A 22,972-nucleotide genomic window follows, 5' to 3' on the forward strand; every position below is an offset into this window, starting at 1 on the left:
AGACAGAGCCTCAAGCTGTCACCCTAAGTAAAGTGTCGTCACGTCACAGCTCACAGCAATCTCCAAATCCTAGGCTTAAGTGATTCTCTTGCTTCTGCCTCCCAATCAGCTGGGACCACAGACACCTGCCAGAATGCTCAGCTATTTTTTGGTTATAGTTGTCACTGTTGTTTGGCAGGCTCAGGCTGGATTCAAACCCACCAGCTCTGATGTATGTGGCTGGTGCCTTAGCTGCTTGAGCTACAGGCACTGAAGTGGGTAATTTTTTTTTTTTAACATAAACATTCACTAAACTACACAAAACTAAAATTATGTAAAGGGCTGCAAAACAGAAAACTGCCTTGGGGAATTTCCAGTCTAAGATAAACAGACTAAGCAGAGGATTGAATTCTAAGTAGCTGGTGAAAGATTCCAGTTCCTGGATTCCAGTGTGTTAGGTAGGTATTGGATTCTAGGCTCTGGATGGACCTACAGACCCTGTCCCTAATGCAAAAAGAAAATATGCATTTATGAGGTGCCCTGGACAAAGTCTTTTTCATGACAATGGATATATGGGAGCCCTGAATGCCTCCTGGTAGTCAGCTGCTAGGTGTAGAAAGCCAAGCTCAATACTGGATCTGTGTCCAGAAGGATTGTTTTGCACAGCTGACAGGTAGATGTAGACTCTAAAGGGCTGGGTACTCTGTCAGGTGCAAGCCTCTTTGAGAGGCCTAGTGGGTTTTCTCCTAAAAACCCAGCCTTCTTTCTAGGGCATTCTGTAGTTGGATTCATGACCCCCACCCCCAAGCACACTGAGAGAAGAGCTGTGGCACAAGCCAGGTAGCCCTGCTCATCTGCCCTAGGCAAGCAACAGTAGCTGGGTTCCAGGCTGGTTTTCATAGTTCATTTAATAAAAAAGGATAATAAGGGCCCCTAACTAGATGTGAGCACAAAGACAAAGGAGGAGGTCTCCCACCTTCTCTCCTATAGTCACCACAGACAGACTGAGATTGGGCTGGGGTCAGGACATAGTGGACTACATCCCGGAGGCACAGCAAGAAGGATGTGAGGGGTAAGTAGAGTAGCAAGATGGTAGCTGACTTGGAAACCACAGCACACTAGTACATATGATTTTTATCTAATATACGTATTATTCTGCATCTTTGTAAACTAATCTTGCTATTTATAATATCTGCCTACTTTCAGCATTGACAAACTATTCCTTAGGTTTAGAAATTTTGAATTATGAAATCACTTTTATTGTAACATTATGGCGATGCTGTGTAGCTACAGACTGAATTGTGTCTTCTCAGAGAAGTCTTAAAATTGCAAAGGTCATTAAACTGGTGATTCCTGTGCTCCTCTCCTTAACCCAGATCCCTTCAAAGTCACAGAACCATGTTCCCAACTAGAGTCTGTCACTTTCAAAAAAAGAAACAAAAATATAAATCAAAACACAAACACACACGCACATACACAAGAAAAATAAACACATCTTGAGTAACATCACGTAGGCAAGAAACACTGTCATCATGAAACTCCTTGTCTCCCAGATGATAGAGACTTCCTCTCTAATTTCACCTCTCCTCTCTATTTATATTTCCACTGTCTTATAGTTCAGACCCTAAGTGGTTCCACCTCCCAACATATGAAGTTATATAATAGCATCTAAGTAGCTGTTTAACTCACTCCCTGTAATACAATCTATATAAAAGTGAATTACAATAGGTATTTTATTACATGACTAAATCTATTATTCTCTTCATTGTTACTAATTAGCATATCATGTTTTAATATACACTAAATATAATAAATACATTACTATTATAGAATCAACAGATTCTCCAAAACTAAAGTTGTAGCAGGATAAATTGTTATTTAGAATCTATGTTGAGGGGCGGTGCCTATGGCTCCAAGGAGTAGGGCACTGGCCCCATATGCCAGAGGTGATGGGTCTAAACCCAGCCCCGGGCAAAAACCACAAAAAAAAAAAAATTAGAATCTATGTCGAACCTTATTATTAAAGGGCTTTAGACACATTTTAGTGTTAAAGCATGTATATACACACACACATACATATAAACAATGCTACTTACCTTATGAGCAGGTACCAGATTGACTAAAACTGTATCCAGAAGCTCCTGAGATACTGTATCACCTTCACAAATAATAGAGCTCATGAGGTCTACCATGTGCATATGAACTTTCTGATTGTGGCCATTGCTGAAATTCAAAATAGGCATTTTATTCAAAGTATTAACTGAGATGTACAGAATTTATTCGTAAGTTATACTGCCAAACTTTACACTTTATAAAATGATACTAAAACATTAAATAAAAATCTATATATTCATTTAAAGCTTCCCTCTCTCCCAAATCTTACAATAGTATCCAAAGTGTATTTTAAACTGCATTTCTTATATTACTTTTCCCTAATTTAGCCAGTTTCACAATCAAAAATGATCAAAAGCCTTCAATTCAGAAAGTCAAACTCCTCTGAAGTTAATTCTAGTAAATAATTTTAAAGAATACACAAAAAGCTCAAATAGCTACATGCATTAAGGAGTTTATACGTAATTACATAAATAATGTAATCCAAAAGAATTTTTATACTGTTCTCATCCCATTTCTCTAACCAGTATACTATTCCTTGTTTTACAAAATTAATTAAGTACCATTCATTTTAAAAATATCTGTAAGAATAAACTTAGTTATAACTCTTAGCCTTCTAATATCAAGATACCAAATTATGCAGATTTACCTATTAAGTTAAAAATTCTGTACTTTTATATTTTTTAACATATTACATACTTAGTAAAATAAACTTACTTTATGACTGAGAATAAAGTTCTGTATAGTTGGGTAAAAATTTCATTGCTATCTTCTAACTCGAAGCATATGTTATATGACTTGACCCAAGCAATGTTCTAAAAGTAAGAGGTTAAAAGGTAAACACTTTGGTAAAAATTACATGCACAAAAAACAAGTCTAAAATAATCACCTCAAAATATAATACTTACCTCAAGTAAATAAAAATACCTATTGAATTGTGGGCTCTTTGTGTCTTCCAGCCCCTTCAACTGCCTTGTTATAAACATAAATATATCCTTTAAAAAAATGAGAAAGTAAGTGTTTAGATTATAAATGCTAAGTGAAAATATCCACTAACTCCTAAAGCTAATTCAGCACTTGTATATGTATGTCATAATAAATCGTAAAGACTATAAGAAAAAAACCATATTTTGCTAGAATTTTTTTAAAGTACATCTTTAAATGAACACTAAATATATCACTATCCTTCATAGGAAAATAATAAATCACTTGCCATGATCTTTTTTTAATTTCAGATTAATGTAAGTGTACAAACAATTAGGTTACAATGTTTGCATTTGTTAGGTAAGGTCCTTGTGTCTTCATGCCCCTCAAGCAGGAAGTATGTGTGCCATGTACCCTTACACTGTACTCTTCAGGTGACAGCACACCAATCCCCTCTCCTCTTGCTCCTCCCAACTTGAATTAAATTGAGTTTATCTCTTGTGTGGGTGTATATTAGTTCATCTACTGGCTTCATATTAGTATTGAGTACACTAGATACTTGGTTTTCCAAACTTGTGGTACTTTGCTAAACAGAATGTTCTCCAACTCTATCCAGGTTAATACAAAAGATACTTACCATGATCTTAAAATACATTAAAAAAAAAAAAAAACCTTCACCTTCAACTAAAATTTATACTAATTTTAAAATAAAAAATGTTGCAATGTCTCAGAGATACATATTATGCCAGAATAGCATAATATGTGATAATTACATAGCAAGAGGACAGTTTAGGAATTTTAAAACTTAAAAAGCAAAGCAAAACACCACTAAGTGATAAAGACAGTATATCCCATACAGAAGCTTAGAAATCTTTTAAATACCATCAGAAATGAACCTGTCAAGATTCCTATCTAAACACCGTAATTGCTTGCTTTTCCCCCACCATTTCCCAAATCTATTCCCATCTCTTGCTTTTGATTTATGACTACATCCCCCTTTGTATCTGGATAAAGACAGGCTCAGTGTCACTCCAAGTCAACTTTTTATGAAAATGAGCTTCAAGAGAAATGTAGATATTTTTGAACAGCTGGGAAAAGGCTTAAAATTAGAAAAATTAATTCTGCAAAGGAAGCATGTTACCAATAAAAGGAAATATGTTTCCCTTTTAGTAAAATAGCAACCTTAGTTTAAAAAGAAAATTTAGTATGTAAATAACTGAGTAGCTTCTTAAGAAAAGCTCCATCAAAAAAGTATTCCCTTCAAAAAACAAAACTTTAGGCCAATACCTCTGATAAACACAGATGCAAAAATCCTCCAAAAAATATTAGCAAACCAAATTCAACACCACCTTAAAAAGATTATCCATCACGATCAAGTGGGATTCATCTCAGAGATACAAAGATGGTTCAATATAAGCATATCAATCCACCCTTCAACAGAATGAAGGGCAAAAACCATATCATCATTTCAGTTAATGCTGAAAGAATATTTGATAAAATTCAACACTCTTTCATAATAAAAACTCTCAAAAAAGTAGGTATAAATTGAAGGAACATACATCACCATAATAAAAAGCAACATGACAGACCCACAGCTAGTACTTTACTGAATGGGAAAAAACTTAAAAGCCTTTCCTCTGAGATCCAGAAAAAGATGTCCACTTTTACCCCTGTTATTCAATATGAGATGATATTAGAAGTTATAGCTAGAGCAATAAGACAAGAGAAAGAAAAAGGACATCCAAACTGGAAAGGAAAAAGTCAAATTATTTTTTTTTTTTTTTGCGTACCATATGATCTTTTATTTAGAATAGCCTAAAGCAGGCTGGGTGCAGTGGCTCATGTCTGTAATCCTAGACTCTGGGAGGCTGAAGCAGGTGGATAGCTTGAGCTCATGGGTTCAAGACCAGTCTGAACAAAAAAGCAAGACCTTGTCTACTAAAAATAGAAAAACTGAGGCAGGAAGATGACTTAAGTCCAAGAGTTGGAGGTTGCTGTGAGCTATGATGCCACTGCACTCTATCCAGGGCAACAACTTGAGACTCTGTCTCAAAAAAAAAAAGACCTAACGCCTGTACAAAAACTATTAGAACTGATAAATACAATAGTTGCAGGATATAAAATCAACATACAAAAATCAGCAGCACTTTTATATGCCAACAGTGAGCAATCTGAAAAAGTAATCTCATACTCCAAATATTAATAAAATATTTAGGAATAAATTTAATCAAACAAGGGAAAGATATAATAAAAACTATAAAACATCAATGAAAAAAATGGAAAGCTATTACATGCTTGCTCATGGATAGAAAAAATCAATATTGTTAAAACACCCAAAATAGCCAAAGAATCCTAAACAAGGAGAACAAAACTGGAGGAATCACATTACTTGACTTCAAATTATACTACAGTTCTATAGCAACCAAAAAGTATGGTACTGGCATAAAAACAAACACAGGGACCAATGGAACAGAACAGATAAGAGAATGCACAAACACATCCATACATCTACAGTAAACTCATTTTCTTTTTTTTTCTGTGAGACAGAGTCTCACTCCATCACCCTGGGGTTGAGCGCTGGTGGCATCATAGCTCATAGCAACCTCAAACTCTTGGGCTCAAGCTATCCTCTTGCCTTAGCCTCCAGAGTAGCTCAGACTACAGGCACCTACCACAAAGCATAGCTATTTTTTGTTGTTTTTAGAGATGGGGTCTCACTCTTGCTCAAGCTGGTCTCGAACTCTTGAAACTCAGGCAATTCACCTGCCTCAGCCTCCCAGAATGCTAGGATTACAGTCATGTGTAAACTCATTTTCAGTAATAGTGCCAAGAACATACACTGGGGAAAGGACTCTTTAATAAATGGAGCTAGGAAAACTGGATATCCATATGCAGATGAATCACACTAGACCCCAGTCTCTCAACATATTCAGAAATCAAATCCAAATGGATTAAAGACTTAAAACTACTAAGACTTAAGTTTCACTAAGACTTAGGGAAACTACTAAGGGAAAACATCAGGAAAACGCTTTCAGACCTTGGACTGAGCAATTATTTCTTGAATAAATACCACAGAAGCACAGGCAACTAAAGCAAAATTGGACAAATGGGACCACATCAAGCAAAACAGATTACGCACAGCAAATAAAACAATCAACAAAATGAAGAGACAACTGACTGGGGCAATCTACCTGTCTACCAAGGGATTAACAACTAGAGTATGTATGGAGATCGAACAACTCAATAGGAAAAATCAAATAATCAGACTCTAAAAATGGGCAAAAATCTCAATAGACATCTTTCAAAAGACGATGCATAAAAAAATGGCCAATAAGTAAATGAAACCATGTTCAACATCATTAGTCATCAGAGAAATTCAAATCAAAACTACAAAGAGGTAATAATCTCACCCAGTATGGCTTTTATCCAAAAGATAGGCAATAATGAATGCTTGAAAGAATGCGCAGAAAGGGAACCATCATCCACTATTGGTGGAAATGTAAATTAGTGCAACTACTATGGATAACAGTATGGAGGTTCCGCAAAAAAATAAAAGCAGAACCACTACATGACCCAACAATCCCACTGCTAAATATTAAACCAAAATAGAAGAAATCAGTATGCCAAAGAGTTATCTGCACTCACATGCTACTGCAGCACTATTCACAATAGCCAGCGATGGATGGCACTAAGCGTCCATCAACAGATGACTGAATGAAAGAAATGTGGTACAATAAAATATTATTCAACCATAAAAAATGAATGAAATCTTGTCATGTGCAACAACATGGGTGAAATTGGAGAATATTATGTTAAATGAAATAAGCACAGAAAGACAAATCTCACATATTCTCATTCACCTGTGCAAGCGAAAGAGTAAAACAATTTATCTCAGGGAGACAGAATAGAATGATGGTTACCAGACACTGGAAAGGGTAGAGGAGACATGGGATAAAGCGGGTGCAAAAATGCAGTTAAGATAAACAGAATGAACAATATCTAATAGCACAAAAAGAGACTCTAGTCGACAATAAGTTATAGTGTATTTTAAAATATAACTAAAAAAGTGGGATTAGAGGGGCAGTGCCTACGGCTCAAAGGAGTAGGGTGCTGGCCCCATATGCCAGAGGTGGCAGGTTCAAACTCAGCCCCGGCCAAAAACTGCCAAAAAAAAAAAGTGGAATTAGAATGTTCCTATAAGAAAAGATAAACGCTTGAGATGACAGATACTTCAATTTACCCCAGTCTGATTAATACCCATGTATGCTTGTATCAAAACATCACATGTACCCTATAAATGTATATAACTATTATGCACTATAATTAAAAATTTCTAAATGTTTTCAAAAGTACACCCTTTAAAAACTGGTCAATTTTTTTAAAAGGTTACTTTGAGAGTACTACTGTGTTAAATATGTTCTCCATGAATGAATCCTTCCTGGTTGTCTAAAAGAGAAGACATGCCACTGACTCTATCTGCAGATGGAAAGACAACAGTCATTTATAACTTCACCAATGATAACTGATCTAAACATGACGCCATTTAAACATTTTAAAATTTTTAACTGTGGTGCATAATAGTTATATATATCTATAGGGTACATGTGACGTTTTGATACAAGCATACATCATGGGTATTAATCAGACTGGGGTAAATTGAAGTATCTGTCACCTCCAGCATTTATCTTTTTTTTTTTTAGGAACGTTCTGATTCCACTTTTTTTTTTCTAGGTGTATAAAAAGGGTATGAGCTGAGGATAACAAACTGCCAGGGAAAAAGTGAGGTCAAGGTCTCACAATTTTCTAATATGCATAACACTACCACAAATTCTAAAAAATGAACTTGATGCTAGTCAAAATAGTAAAAATTATCCCACAAATATTTAGAAAGCAGCCATCAGTAATTTTCAAGTATTATCCTCCTAAAAGAAAAAGAGCCATTTAGAATAAGACAAAAAAAAATTATCATAATATAAAGTACTTTGAATTTTTTAGGTAGGGAATAATCTGCAAAGATCTTAATCTCAGTTGCTTGATAGTCTTCTCATAAATTGCCCTGTTATAAATAGCACAGATTTGTAGTTATTCCTTTAGGAGAATTTTTCTTTATCCCAACGTCCTAACACAGTTCACTGATTATACAAACTAAGGAATTCCACGAGAAGTAAACAAATTGTGTAGTAGCAGACCTAAGTTAGACTTTCTCTTAGCAAGAATGCCAAAAGGACATCTAGTGAGGAAGGCCCAGAACTTAAGAGTCAAAGAAACAGAATCATTCCTTAAAGCAATTAAGCATCCCCAAATTAAAGGCTTACAACTAGAAATCATGCCTTATAGCAGGATTCACAAATACATGGACCAACTTACATTATCTACAATGTCTCTGTTTATTCTCAAATTTTATAATTCAATTCCACTTTTTAGAGGGGTTTTTTTTGTTTGTTTTTGGCCAGGGCTAGGTTTGAATCCACCACCTCTGGCATATGGGGCCAGTGCCCTACTCCTTTGAGCCACAGGCAAGACCCCTAATTCAATTCCACTTTAAATGATAAATATTGACCCTCTACTTCCTTCATCCTAGGACTCTTTTACCAATCAAAATATAAAACAAGCAGGCCCAAACCAGTTTGGGTATCCCATATTTGAATTTTGGCAGACTTGATCAAATGAGCAGGTTCCTCACGCCAATTATCAAGAATAACGTGACCAGATTTTAACACTGGTAAAGTGGGACAACATTGATGGGGGGGGGGGCTGTTGGTTGAGCTGTTTATGGTTAGGGACCCTCTAGAGGAGGAGGGGGCTACTTGTTTGTTCCAGACAGTTTGGCTCCTTCGGAGCTAATTGTCCTTGCATAGACGTGAGGGAGGGAGCCAGTATCCTTCTGATACCAATTCCACCTGGGCGACCTCAACCTCGTCCAGGAGGGGAGTAAGGAGTTTACATTAGCCTTTTCATTTCCAAATGAAGTTACATTAACCTCTTCATTCCCAAATGGAGTTACATTAACCTTTATAGCAGTCAAAAACCTTATATTCCCTTCCCATTCTCCCGCCCTTCCCTAGCTTGTCGTGCATTCTTTCCAAAAATCAGGACTTTTTAAAAATGCAGTGGGATGCGGGACAAATTTTTAAGAATCGGAACTGTCCCGCCAAAAGCAGGACGTCTGGTCACCTTAATCAAGAAGCAACTCCATAGTCCAGGAACTACGTCTAGGGTTTTTGGGGTTTTTTTTTTGGGGGGGGGGGCTTGCCACTACCTTGACACCAGTTCCTGACACGTAAGTAACAGCAAGATTTGTTAAGTGAAATAAACATAAATTGTCTGCCATTCTTTCATACTGTGCATTAATAATCTTCCCATGGACTCATTCTCAAATCCCCAATTTCCACAACTGTTTTTTATTATTGTTGTTTTAATTCCAATTGACCTGCCTTACAATCATTTGATATCTTCCCACACAGCGCTAAGGACTTCATGCTTTCTACTAACATTTTTCTAAATAGATTAATCATGTTATTCCCCTTCTTATCTTTTAAAGATTTTTGCATTCAAGTGGTTTTACTTACAACTGCCATAACTAACTACTCTAAGTCTTTTCTACCTTAATGTTAAAATTCTTTTCACTGTATTTTCTTCAAAACAATTCACACCACAGCTTCCAATTAAATGTAACAGCAGTATCTCTTACAAATTCAGATTTATATTAGATACTGTCTTTTAAGTAAATAATGACCATGGTCTTCAAAATAGATCTTCAAAAAAGAAAAGGAATTGCCTCTAAAGTTATACAGAAAAAAGTAGGGCTCAATAAAAAAGAAGAGTAGTTTTTCAAAAATAAGCTCTAAAAGAAAACAGAAGTTTAACAAATGATTACTGCAGCTAACATCAAAGAATCCAGCCAGGTGTGGTGTCTCACACCAGTTATGCAAGCACTTTGAGAAGTTGAGGCAAGAGGATCACTTGAGGCCAGAGTTCAAGATCAGCCTGAGCAACATGGAGAGACCCTATCTCTACAAAATATTAAAAAAAAATTAGTCAAGTGTGATCCATACACCTTGTAGTCCCAACCACTCTGGAGGCTGAGGCTATTACTTGAACCCAAGAGTTTGAGGTTGCAGTAAGCTATGATGATACAACTACACTCTAGCCTGGGCAACAGAGAAAGACACTGTCTCAAAAAAGAAACAAACAAAACAAATCCAAAGAAATTATCTAAATACTTTTAACTCTCATTTTAGAATGATAAAACTAAGTATAGTCAATCATGGAGTTCTTTAATTTAGTACTTGCCTTTAGTTTATCAGGGGATGTGTAAGGAGCTTCAGGAGCATAAATCCTGAAAATATCAGCAAGGCAGCAGGCTACTAGTAAGCGAACATCTTTATCAGGATGCTTGAGGAAAAAATCTGAAGCAAGATGTAAAGCTAGGTTTAGATAAAGCTCCTTTTCTTCTTCAGAGTCCTGGTCCATATCCATGAAAGTTTTCACAACCATCTATACAAAAACAAAATAATCAATGAAATGTTCCATGTAAAAATACAGTGATTTGATATAATGCCATATTAACTGCAAAAGTCAACTTCAAATAAATAACACAATAGAACACCTCAATAGTGGACCACCTCCCTACACTGACCATCTCCTTAAATTGACCTAATTTTTATAGACCAGACATACTTCACGTGTACATATCAGAACAGGAAACCTGGTTCCTTATGATGACCACCTCTATATGTTGACTAGTTTGTTCCAGTCTCTTGGGGAGTCAACTTACAGAGATTCTATTTTTCTGCAAGAAGTATCTACGTAAGAGAACAAGATCCCTCTACACGTAGAGGTAAACTTTTCTTTAAAAGACTAAGTAAAATATTTTTCATTTACCCAACACATCTGCTAACAAAGCTTTAAAATTAGTTTGATGCTGTAGTCATTTCTGGAAGAAATCCAATAGGATATCTGTTGAAACTTCTAGTTTCGCTTGTACAACCAGACTAATCACTAGGAGAAAAAGTATATACCTAAAGAAAATTCTTGGATGGATGACAATTCAGTGTTCCATCTGAGACATTAAATCACTCCAATCACATAGTTTTATATATTCAGTTAAAAAATATAAACAGATTCAAGAAAGGAAGTCAAAGACATATCCCTCAACACTTTGAAAAGCTACCATGATGTGACCACCATAAAATCCACCAAAATATTTCTTGCACCACAGGAAAAGAGAATATAAGGATAGGTCACTGACACAACAGCACATTTATGATGAGCAGAAGGAAGGTAGAGAAAATGGTTCCTCTTTCAAAAATAGTTATTTACGTAAAAAGGAAGGGTAGAAAATAGAATGGTGACCAGTAATACAGAATGAATTCTGTGAAGCGTTTTCCTTAATTTCAATTTCAGTAGTTACAATGATGACTTCAGTTTGTACTATTCTACTTCAAATGAAACTTAAAATTGTTTATCTTGACAGGAATTGACATTGAAATACAACTCCAATGGAAATGTGACCACTCAGCATCCACTAGGTGGTGCTGCAAATACTAAGCAACAAGTAGAGCTGCCCACCAAGTATCAAAGTCTATGCTTTGGTTCTTTATGCAGCAAGGACTTCCACTTGCTGTAGAGCTAGACTTCTAAGTAACAAGTGGTTCGATTTCATATTAAATTCTCAGAGCAGTAGTGGAAAAATGTTTCTCACAAAGCAACCCCTTACTTCTATTATACTAGATACCAGAACCAACAGTAGACTACTTCCAATTAAGCACTATAGTAAGTCTAAGGATACGATGTTCAGGGCTATTCTAACTTTTTAAATTTATTACTTTTCAGATATATGCTTTGACTGCATATATATTTATGAATAGGCCCAAAGAGAAAAAAAAGAACTAAGCACACAGAACTATTTCTCCAGATTTCTTCGCAAAAGAATGAGACATTAAGTAATTAAGTAAAAAAAGAAATAAAAAATTATTATTGTCCCACATGAAATCCTTTTTATATTTCTCTGAAGAGGAAGACATGAAAAACAGTTGGAAGTGTAAATTAGGAAAATAGGTGAGGCAAAGTATAACTAGATTACTGCCAGGTATAAATGTATACAAAATAACGAAAGCATACTACAAATACTGTATATGAGTACTATGAAAAGCATTCCACCAAAATTAAACACAAAGTTTGCTCGAAGTATAGATAAAAAAAATAAAAAATTTGATAAAACTCAAATGCTATTATAGAACTCATTAATAACTTATGAGTCCTGCAAATTAAAAAGGATCTCTGAAAAAATAACATCTCTAAAAGACACTAAATGCTAATTAGCGCTTAAGCGTAGACTCTGAGGTCAAAATTAGTTTCTTAGCAAACAATCAAGAGGTTCACCTAATACTCTTAGAATATATAAACAAATCAGAGGTAATAAATATAATAGCTCTCTAAAAATTCCATAGGCCAGGAGAAGGTAAACACACAGAAAATGAAACATCATATACAGAAGTGTATGTTTTTAATAAAATATACATACATACATAAGTTCACAACTAGATAAATTATCCACCTATTAGTAAATTTAATCTAGTCCAAGATGTCTTTCCCTCTGAATGATAAACATCTGATACCTGACATTCTAATACTTTATGTAAAAGTAAGACTTTCTATGAAATTTTTACTTTCATCATCTTTTTTCCTTATAAAAACACATTATGTAGTAATATATAATAGTACTTTGTTTTAAACTTCCCTTACCTTCAATGATTAATTTAGGGAAGCTTTACAGCCCTGACATCCTGACATCCAGGTAAATACATCTAATAGGCAAGTTAACAGTCAAGCTCTTTAAAATCTATTCTCAAATAACTTAGAAGAAAGTAATAGCCTGAGTACTCAGTGCACTCTTAAAATTTCCTTTCTCAGGATAAGAGGGTTGTTTCTAGAAAATAAATGAAATGTGATATAGGAAAAAGGAGATGATTTGTACCAACAAAAAGGAATATAAGAATATTATGGACTTGTTCTTTATATTCAAGTGTATAAAGTCCTAGAAAATTTAAGTTTCACCTTTCTAATTAGTTTCCCATTAGCAATAGCCAAGGAATCCCTACTGTTCTAAATCTACTCCCTTAGAAACATTCTCTGCCATTTGCTGCTTTGCTTTTTTAAGTTATCAGAAAATATACACCCCTGGGCAGAGCCTGTGGCTCAAAGGAGTAGGACCCCAGCCACATATACTAGAGGTGACGGGTTCAAACCCAGCCCTGGCCAAAAACGACAAAAGAAAAAAGTAAATACATCCCTATGTTTTCTACAGGGGACTCCCTCTTAAGCAGATGTCCAAAAGAACATACTTAATTTTACTCACCTTCAACCGTCGCACCATCTCCTCTTTAGATATTTTATCTGAGATTTCCTTGACACCAGGAGGATAAGTAATTTTTCCATCATTGGTCCTTGTCTTTGAATGAGCCATGACAGAAATACTTGTATCCCTAAAACAAGGAAACTATTAGATGCAAATCAAAACATAGGAATAAATAACATTAGTAATAAACACAAAAGATAAGCTGCCCCCCAAACAATTGATAATGACCTCCTAGTCAAGAGTAATCCACTTAATCTAAATCTAGTTAATAAAAACCACTAAACATGTTCCAAAATTATTATTTAAAAAACAAAACTTATTTTTAGTTTCATTCTCAACTGTGCAACTAAAAAATAAATAAAAATAAAAACTAGAAATGCTAAGGTACAAAAGAAAACCTTAATGTAAGCCTATTTTTTTTCAAGTATCATAAATTACTCAAATCAAAATTTAAGGAAAAAACAGGAACCCAAAGAAGTAAATAGTGGCTTCTGCAGCCACTTAGGCTCTCAGAGTATTTGTTATTTCTTACAAACATATTATAGGATTCAGTGTTGGTGGTCTCAAGGGCAAGGAAAACAGAAGTAAATCTGTCAAGGCAGAACAAATAAGAAACTCTCCTAACATTAACATGGAATGGTACCCCAAAAAAAGATACATCTGCAAAAAGAGGGTAAGGCAGAAATCAACATGTGCCCCCTTTCTCCACCCCCTGTAGGGGATAGCAGAGAAGCTACTTTGGTATTAATACTAAACAGAGGAAGGTAATAATAACAGGGCAGAAACAGCTGATGTGCTTTGGCCATGGGCTAGCACATTTACTGTTGTTCACATTACCTAAGTGGTCCAGAGAACTTCAAAACATAAATTTAGTGAAGTCTTAATAGTACTTCCAAGCACCCAACATTAGTAAATCAAAGTCTTGCCTAAAGAAGCACACCTTCATCCTAAGCATCAAAGAACTCCAACCGTGATGTTTTTAGAACAATGAGACAATCAAGTGAAAACTAACCAATAAGCAAACAAGTAGAAAAGAGAACTAGCAGAAATACTAGACACCAAGAACAGGCCCATAATTCTTCAGATATAATAACTACCAAGCAGGTTATAAAACTAATTATTATCTTCAAAGAAATAAAAGATAATTCTGAAAATATCTGCAGGAAATAAATTGTTATAAAGAGTAAAGTAGGAGACTTGAAAAAAGGAAAACTTCTAAAAATGAAAAACCAAAAACTGAAATTAAAACTTAGAAGATGACAAAAAAAGAAAAAAAAATTCGTGAACTGCAAGGTCAAAAGAAATTATCTACAATACAGCACAGAGAAACATAAAATTGAAATACACAAAAAGGCAGAAAGGTCTAACTATGACCTATGATTCATGGGAGTACCAGAAGTACAGGAAAGAGGCAGAGGCCTAATAACTATCAAGAATATCATAAAATACCAAGCTACAAGATCAAGAAGACAAGATTAATTTCAAAATAATAATAATGATTCTAGGAAAACAAACAAAATCTTAAAGGAAAACACATTACCATGAAAGGAATAACATTTAAACCAGGAAGTGACTTCTCAAGAGCAAAAATATAAGCCAAAGACAGTAAAATATAACCTCAATGTGGGGAGAAAAAATGTAATTGCAAACCTAAAGTTTATAACCATAATAATATAATTTCAAAAAATACAGTGAAATAAGTACACCCAAAGTACTTAGAACATTGTTTAGCACATACTAAATACTACAAAATATGTGAATGTAACATACATGACCATACAAGATTTTAAAAATTTTAATATAGAGCTTAAAAGACAAGGAAAACAATGTGGACTTGAGATGCTTAAAGTAAAAAAAAGGCAAGATATACTGTGCAAATGCTAAACCAAAGAAAGCACTTAAGATAAACAGATTCCAGGACTCATTATTTGGTATTATGCAACAGAAACAAACACACAACATTTGTCCACCATAAGACATGTATTAAAAAAAAAATTATAACAATACTATTCAAAGTAGGCAAAACAGAAAATGCAGAAGCCTACTGACAGGAGAATGGATAGGTAAATAGTAGTATATTCACGCAATGGAAAAAAATACAGCTATGAGAGTGGACCACTGCCTCACACAGTAATATGGATTAGCCTTACAGATCTAAGTGAAAAGTCAGATAAAAAACACTACACAGAATTTGGAAAACAGAAATATCTAATCAAGCATGTTAAAAGTCAGGACAGTGATACTTTTGGTGGCAGATGTTAACTGAAAGGGGGTAAGAGGGGGGATGTGAGGTGGTAGTTATTTTCACTTTCTGTAAAATCAAAGAGCAAAAGACTTAATTTTTGCTCTTTTCTGAATGTATGCTATACTTTAAGAAAAAGTTTAACAGAAAAGCTCCATATATTTAAAATTTTAAAAGCACTCCTGACTATTGTAGTTCAAAGAATAGGATCAAAAAAGTCAAACTCAAAAATTACAAGCCAGTTTTACAAATGTGATTAACATTTGAAAATTTAGATAAAACTGAGAAAATATATAATTACCTAAACTAACTCTAGAAGAAAAAAACTATTCAGAAACAAAACTGATAATAAATCTTTTCACAGGGAAAAATTCATGTCTAGAAGGCTTTCCTATCAAATAGTTAAGGAAAAAAATAATTGCAATGCCATACAACTAAGTCCAAGGAATAAGAAACAAGGGAATCCTTCCCAACTAATTCATGCAACTAAGTAGCATAAACATGAAACCAAAATCTAATGAGAATAATTAGAGGAAAGGGGAAAAAAAAAATCACACATCAATCTTACTCATTAAACATAAATGTAAAACTCCAAAACAAAGTATTAGGAAAACAAATGCAGCAATATCCACAAACAAAAACTGTCTATCCCAGGAATGTAAATTGAATTCAGCACTTTAACAGAAAATCATAAATTACATATTAAATGGATTAAAAATGAAAAATCTCAATAAATGAAAAATGTTTGATAAAATTAAAAAAAAAAACCTTAGTAAACTAAGAATTAGATGAAAAGTTTCCTTTATCTGAGAAGAATACAGTGTTACAAGCACCCTACAATATAAATCATGCTTACTGGTCATCCAATCAAAGAGTTTTGTTTGCAATCAGAAACTATTCAAACATACCTGCTTTCATTACTTTTATGTGACACTGTAACAGAGATGCTAATCAACAAAGAAAAATAAAGAGTACAAGGATTAAAATAGTCATTATTCACAGATGTTATGATTATGTCTACAGAATCTCCAAAAAAATTTACAGATGAGACACATAAGTAACACCAAGTTTAGCAAAGATGTAGAGTAGAAAAACCAATATATAGATAGACGATCCTCAACTTTTTACAAATGGGGTTACATCCCCCAAAACCCATTGTAACCTGAAAATATTAAGTCAAAAGTGTTTCCATTGTAAGTTGAGAAGCATATATCACATGCACTGTGATGAAGTCCAGAAATCATTAGTTGAACCACCGTAAGTTAGGGATGTCGGTACAAATGGATCACCCACAGGTAACACAGTATTTAATGGTGATAGACTAAATACTTCCCCCTAAAATCAGAAAGAAGAAAAGGAAGCCCATTCCCAGCACATAGTAACACAAGAAATAGAAAATAAAAGGCATACATAGTGGAAAAGAAAACATGAAACCCTCACCACTCCTAGATGACCCAACTTTCTACATGTAAGATCCCAAAGGAATCTACAAAAAAAACTACCAGTTCATCAAGGTTGCAGGACACAAGATTAACATCTAAAAACCTGTTTCTATATAGTCATGTATCACTTAATGACAGAGATATATTCTGAGAAACGTGTTGTTAGGGGACTTTGTCAATGTGGGAAGATCACAGAGTGCATTTACATAAACCTTCATGGGTCAGCCTAGGTTATATGGTATAGCCTATTGGTCCTAGGCTATAAATGTGTATAGCAGGTACTATACTGAATACTGTAGACATTTGTAATACAGTGTCAAGTATTTTTGTGTATCTATATACATAAACATAGAAAAGGTATATGTTATTATATGCAGATCATCTTTATATATGAAGTCTGTCATTGAACACTGATCAAACTGTCTTTATGCAGTGCACAACTATATGTGAAAACAGTGGCAGGGCAGAACAGACAGGATAAAAAATTCTGAAACACTTTTGTATTTCTATGGGAAATAGAAGATACTGCACCCAAACCTCATAACATATACAAAATGAATCCTAGGTAGGTTAAGACCTAAATATAAGAGCAAAATGTAAAAGCTTGTAAAATATAAGAGAATTACTCTATGATCTAAGGTTAGAAAAGGCACTAAGATCCAATATCACTGCTGTGTTCCTTCAAGCAAAGAAGACATGCAAAGGCCTAGGACAAATCATTCTAGAGAAAAGCAGACAAATATGGCAGGCTTTTCTTCCAGCAAGCCTGGTGTAGAAGAAAAGTCTTTCTGCCTTTTCTCTAAAGCTGTTCATCATCTATAAAAACAGGTACAAGATTATGGCCCCAGACCACAGCTAAATAATGTAGACATACCCTACAGAACATATGCATCCATACAGTCAAAAATTTATCAAGGGCCCATTATTTGTTAACAGTAATTAAACGGCAAAACGAGTAAGATGGGTCTCAAAACCTACCAAGGGAAAGAGATATTTCCATAACTAATTAGATCACTGTAGATTCTGAAATGATACTAACAAAAATATAGAAAAAGTTTGGGGAAAGAAGACTGACAGAAAAAACACTTCTGTAAATGGACGGGGTAAAGTGGTAATAATATAGAGAAGAAAAAGACAAAGAACAATCTGAGTAAAGCTCAGAGGGGAAAGTTCAGAATTTGTCCATGGACCAGAAGTATAACTGAAGGAAAAGGTGGAAGGAAGTAAAAGGAATTACATAGGAAAAAGATCAGAGCCAACAAAGAGGCAGGTTGTTCAGTTTGCACATCAGTCAACTTTAAGCAGTGGTACTGTAAGCAGAGGTTTGAAATATCTTGGTAAACATACACAAGCTAATTTCCTCCAACTAAGACATACTAACTGGTCTTTGTCTACTAAGCAAACTCTATGGACCTGAAAATCTCAATCAAGTCTTTTTAACTTTCCTTGACCTCAACCAGGCGCCTACCTCTATAGCTAGTCATTCTTTGAACCTACAATTAGCATTTCTCACATCCTATTTATTACATTTTTCTTTTCTGTTTCTCCCACCAGGACACAAGCTCTTTTAAGACAAAGATAATATATAATTTTATGCTAGCATCTATAACAGGTACTATCAGTAGTAGATACTCAGGAAATACTGAATGAATGAATGACCAGAACCATTCTAAGAAAGAGTTGCTGCAAAAGGCAGTATGGACTAGGCAGAAGAGAAATTAAATACAGTAAAACCAACTAGGAAATTGCTGCAAAATTCCAGGTAAGAAGTAACAAGGAGCTGACCGTAGGCAATGACTGCAAAACAAAACTGTGATTCAAAGACTTATGAATGATTACGACAGAGAAGTAGAAGATAACTGCAAGATTCAAAGCCTCTGTTCCTGGAAATTCACCTATTTAACATGCAGTGAGAATTTCCTTGGTGCAATATACAATGTTAATGCAATGATGAGCAAATATACAAGATCTCTGCCCTCACTGTAATGAATATGGGAGAAAAACAGAGAGAGAGCAAGTCTAGGGAGAAATGAAGTCTCATCTAGAAGATATCTGTAAATTATAGGTTTAAAATACCCAACAAAATTCAACACCAGAAAATATTTTAGGACCAGTTATTGCTCATTTATTGGGGCTTTATAAAACCAACAAAGAAAATGTGTAGGCTCGGTGCCTGTGGCTCAAGTGGCTTATGTACCAGCCACATACACCTAAGGTGGCGGGTTTGAATCCAGCCCAGGCCCGCCAAACAACAATGCCAGCTGCAACCAAAAAATAGCCGGGCATTGTGGCGGGCACCTGTGGGTCCCAGCTACTTGGGAGGCTGAGGCAGAAGACTCACTTGAGCCCAGGAGTTGGAGGTTGCTGTGAGCTGTGCTGCCATGGCACTCTACCCAGGGGGACAGATTGAGGCTCTGTCTCAAAAAAAAGAAAGAAAATGTGTAGGGTGAGCTGAGATATGAAGACTGAACCTTGAAGAAATACCCATATTGACAGAGGTGTGAGATGGGGTTTTAGGGGTCTCAGAAAAGAAAACAGGAAATTCAAGAAAAGCAGAAGTATGAGGATACTTATTATAAAAATCTAGGCAAAATATGTCTGAAGATGGAGGGGTAATATATAGTGATAATTACTTCAATGGAAACTCAGCAAATACTCCCTTAAGCTTGGTAGGATGATTTTTGAGAAAAAAATTTTCCAGGGAATTATGGAAATGAACACCAAATTATCAGGTGAGAAAAAGAAGGTAGAAAGAGAAGCAAAAAGGGAGCAATGCAGAGTGAAGAAAGAAAGGGCATACGAAAGAAACAGGATCTTTGTTTGTTGTCAACGGAAAAAAGGTTATCAATATAGAGCTGCTCCTTAAACAGAAAGTCAAAGTGGTTTGACACAATTCTTTTCATCTTTAGGGAATGTCAACTTATTCATCCTATGGGTAGTGCAGATAAACCAAAAATGAAAAATAATACCTACACTTAAAAATAATTTATATGAAGCTGACCCTTATTAGTTATCTCCTTTTTTCTGCATTAGTATCCTCTAATGCCTGATTTTAATAGTATATTAAAATCCTATTTAATATACTATTTAGACTATAGGACAATGTCCTGATTTATCTATTTCTTCCTTTAAAAACCTATAAACTTTAAATTTACCAACAATTTATAGTAAAACTATAATAACCTAGAATTTCCCTACTTTTAAAGGATTATTTGAAACACTTTCAGAAGGCAATTAAGTTCAAAAATTATATGAATACTGTTATATTTACATTTTTGAGTCAAGTAACAATTAAATAAAGCAGAAGAAAATATTCTAATACTAAAGAGCTCTGAATAAGCTCAAATAAAAACAGTCATAATTGAAGGCAACATGAGTACAGTCCTGGGAAGAAAAAAAAATCAATGAAATTCATTATTCTTAACTCGACATTTTCACAGATGTAAGTAAATGTTCACGGATGAAACTAGAGTTCAGTAAAAATATGTGAAATCTTTTTGTGGATGGAAAAGAAAAAGAAAGCACTGCATTAAAGAGCAAAGGCATGAGCAAGAATAACAACAGCAATCCTAATTTTTAGTTGATCTAAAGACCAGCATCTGCTGTTTTCATGATTTTTCTTAAATATATACAACGTGACATTAAGTTCACACTTGCAGAAAACAAATCAAACCACTACTAGAATCTCTATATGGTCCTGTTTATTAAACGCTGCTTTTTTCCTCCTGGGATTACACTCCAGGTTTGAGGTGGAATTAGAAGGAAAACGTTAAGATTTGTTACAAGTCTGCAAAAGGTAGTCTTCTCCACAACTGGTACCTCTTACAACCAGCAGATGGTGCCCTCCGTAAAGACAACCCTTCCTAGTATATAGTAATTAAACAATATAATAAATTAGCCTTACTCTTGTCAAGGGACAACTAGAAATCTAATGGGAGTTTTTCCTATGAGAAAAAAGACAAAATAAGTTATGCTATTTTCCTTTAATTATATAACCTTAAGGTCACATTAACATATTTCCTAACTATTTAAACAAAAATATGTTTTTCCCACAATGTTACCACTAACCCACCATTCAGCTTGAAGTAATCTTTATTAATTGAAACTAAGTGCTTTTAATAACTATGCTTTATGTATTCTGGTAAAACAGTAATTTTTAAAACTATAGAATTCTTTTTTTTAAAGCAGATCTTTTGTGTTCAAATTTTTGCTAATGTTTATTTATGAAAGTGCAAACATGGTCATTCTCTTGCCTACATCCTTTTTAAGGATCATCAGTGTTATAAAAGAGAGTACAAGTTTAACTGGCTCAAAGAGAAAAAGATCCCCAATTGTTGGAATATTTCAACTTGCATCGGTTTCTAACTAACAGCACAGGAAGTTCTATTAAATCTCCGTAAAGTAATTATTTTTATATTAATAGTGATAAAATCTCTCATGTCTTGAGTGATCAGCCTTTCTCTGGCCAACAGCTCAGTGTCCCACTGCATGGGAGGAAAAAAATTACGTACCTTTCTACTCACATCAAATCTCAAGCACATATTCTTGCAAACCCTCCTCTTTGAGTAGACTGTCTCAACTTCACAGAGAAAACAGAAGCTCTCTCAAACAGAACTTTGCTCATCACCAAATCTACTTGCCTGGGTACATACTTATTTATCCATTTTCTCCTTCATTCCTCCTACCAGAAAGGAAGTAGTAGCCTTCCTCATATTAAAAACTAGGTACACAAAATCCTATCCTCTGCCAGGTTTCTGAGATGTTCATTTCATTAGTTATCTCCTTCTCTCTGCATTGGTAAGCATCCTCTGTGTCTAACATATCCTTCCTCTATGTGTTCAACTACACCCTGTTCTTGGATGGAAGAAAGGCATTCAGTCAGTAAAGGAAAGAAAACACAACACACCTTCTTAGACTGCAAATATTCCTCCAGCTATTGTCTTCTCTCTCAAATTACTTTCACAGCCAAGCATCTCAAGGAAGCTTTATTTTCTCTCTACCTTCAATTCCCATTCACTTTTCATCCTAATCCAATCTGGCTTCTAAAAGGCTCCCCATCCTCACACTCCACCTTATCTTTTGCTGTGATCATTGTGGCAGGCTGCAAAAAACAGCAATAAATTTTTCTATTCTTTGTAAATGTAACTTTGTTGCTCCTCCCAGAAGTGTCTGCCCAAGTGTTGAACCAGGATGTTCTCATGCCTTCCTCTGGCCAATGAGACATTGACAAGCTTAATAAGGAGTGATATGCGTTTGCTGACCTGCTCTGAGAAGTCTGCACTGGACATGTGAGCAAGCCCACGTTAACCAGCTGGAAAATGAAAAATATATACAGAGAAAGGTTTCAGTTATCCTAGCCATAGTCATCACGAACAAGCCAGCCTCAGCCAAAACACCAGGTAACTACAGATGCATGCATACCTGTAGATACACAAGTGACCCCAGCTGAGATTAGCTAAATCTGACCCAGATCAGTTGAATCACCCAGATAACTCAAATCCCCCAGATATGGTGAACCCAAGCTGCCAAACTACAGAAATTGAGAATGGTGATTTTTAAGCCATTAAGTCTAAGGGTGATTTGTTATGCAGCAAAAGCTAATGATTAGTAATCACTGAGCTCTCTGTTGTGGAAGCAAATGAACATAACCCTTCTTTAACTGACCTCAGTAGTAGACTGTTAACTTCAGCCTCCTCCTTGAAACATCACTTTCCTTTAGTTTCTACTATACTACCTTTTCCTGATATTTCTCCTACTTTACTACTCATTCCTATATCCTTTTGTCTGTTTACTTCTCCTCTACCCAACCTCCAAATATAAGTTAATTCACAGCTCAATTCTGTCCCTCTCAGTCTCTCTCTTTTTTTTTTTTTTTTTTGAGACAGAGCCTCAAGCTGTCCCCCTGGGTAGAGT

At 35.0% G+C, this 22,972-nt stretch overlaps 1 protein-coding gene across 8 annotated transcripts in view; it reads right to left on the reverse strand.

Moving 5' to 3' along the window:
- Positions 1 to 22,972, reverse strand: part of PDS5B (PDS5 cohesin associated factor B) — a 184,207-nt gene that overhangs the window by 114,599 nt on the left and 46,636 nt on the right. For all 8 annotated transcript variants that reach the window (XR_002775804.1, XM_023519272.1, XM_023519271.1 and 5 more), the window contains 5 exons: positions 13,376 to 13,502; positions 10,309 to 10,512; positions 3,000 to 3,086; positions 2,809 to 2,906; positions 2,076 to 2,202 (listed from right to left, as the gene is read on the reverse strand). Coding sequence is in view for 7 of the 8 variants with exons in the window: in XM_023519272.1 (XP_023375040.1) it covers positions 2,076 to 2,202; positions 2,809 to 2,906; positions 3,000 to 3,086; positions 10,309 to 10,512; positions 13,376 to 13,483 (624 nt within the window). In the remaining variant the exon portion in view is untranslated. The remainder of the gene's footprint in view (positions 1 to 2,075; positions 2,203 to 2,808; positions 2,907 to 2,999; positions 3,087 to 10,308; positions 10,513 to 13,375; positions 13,503 to 22,972) is intronic.

This window comes from Otolemur garnettii, unplaced genomic scaffold, assembly GCF_000181295.1.
Source record: "Otolemur garnettii isolate 467f Iridium unplaced genomic scaffold, OtoGar3 scaffold00167, whole genome shotgun sequence".
In the NCBI taxonomy this organism is placed as follows: domain Eukaryota; kingdom Metazoa; phylum Chordata; class Mammalia; order Primates; family Galagidae; genus Otolemur; species Otolemur garnettii.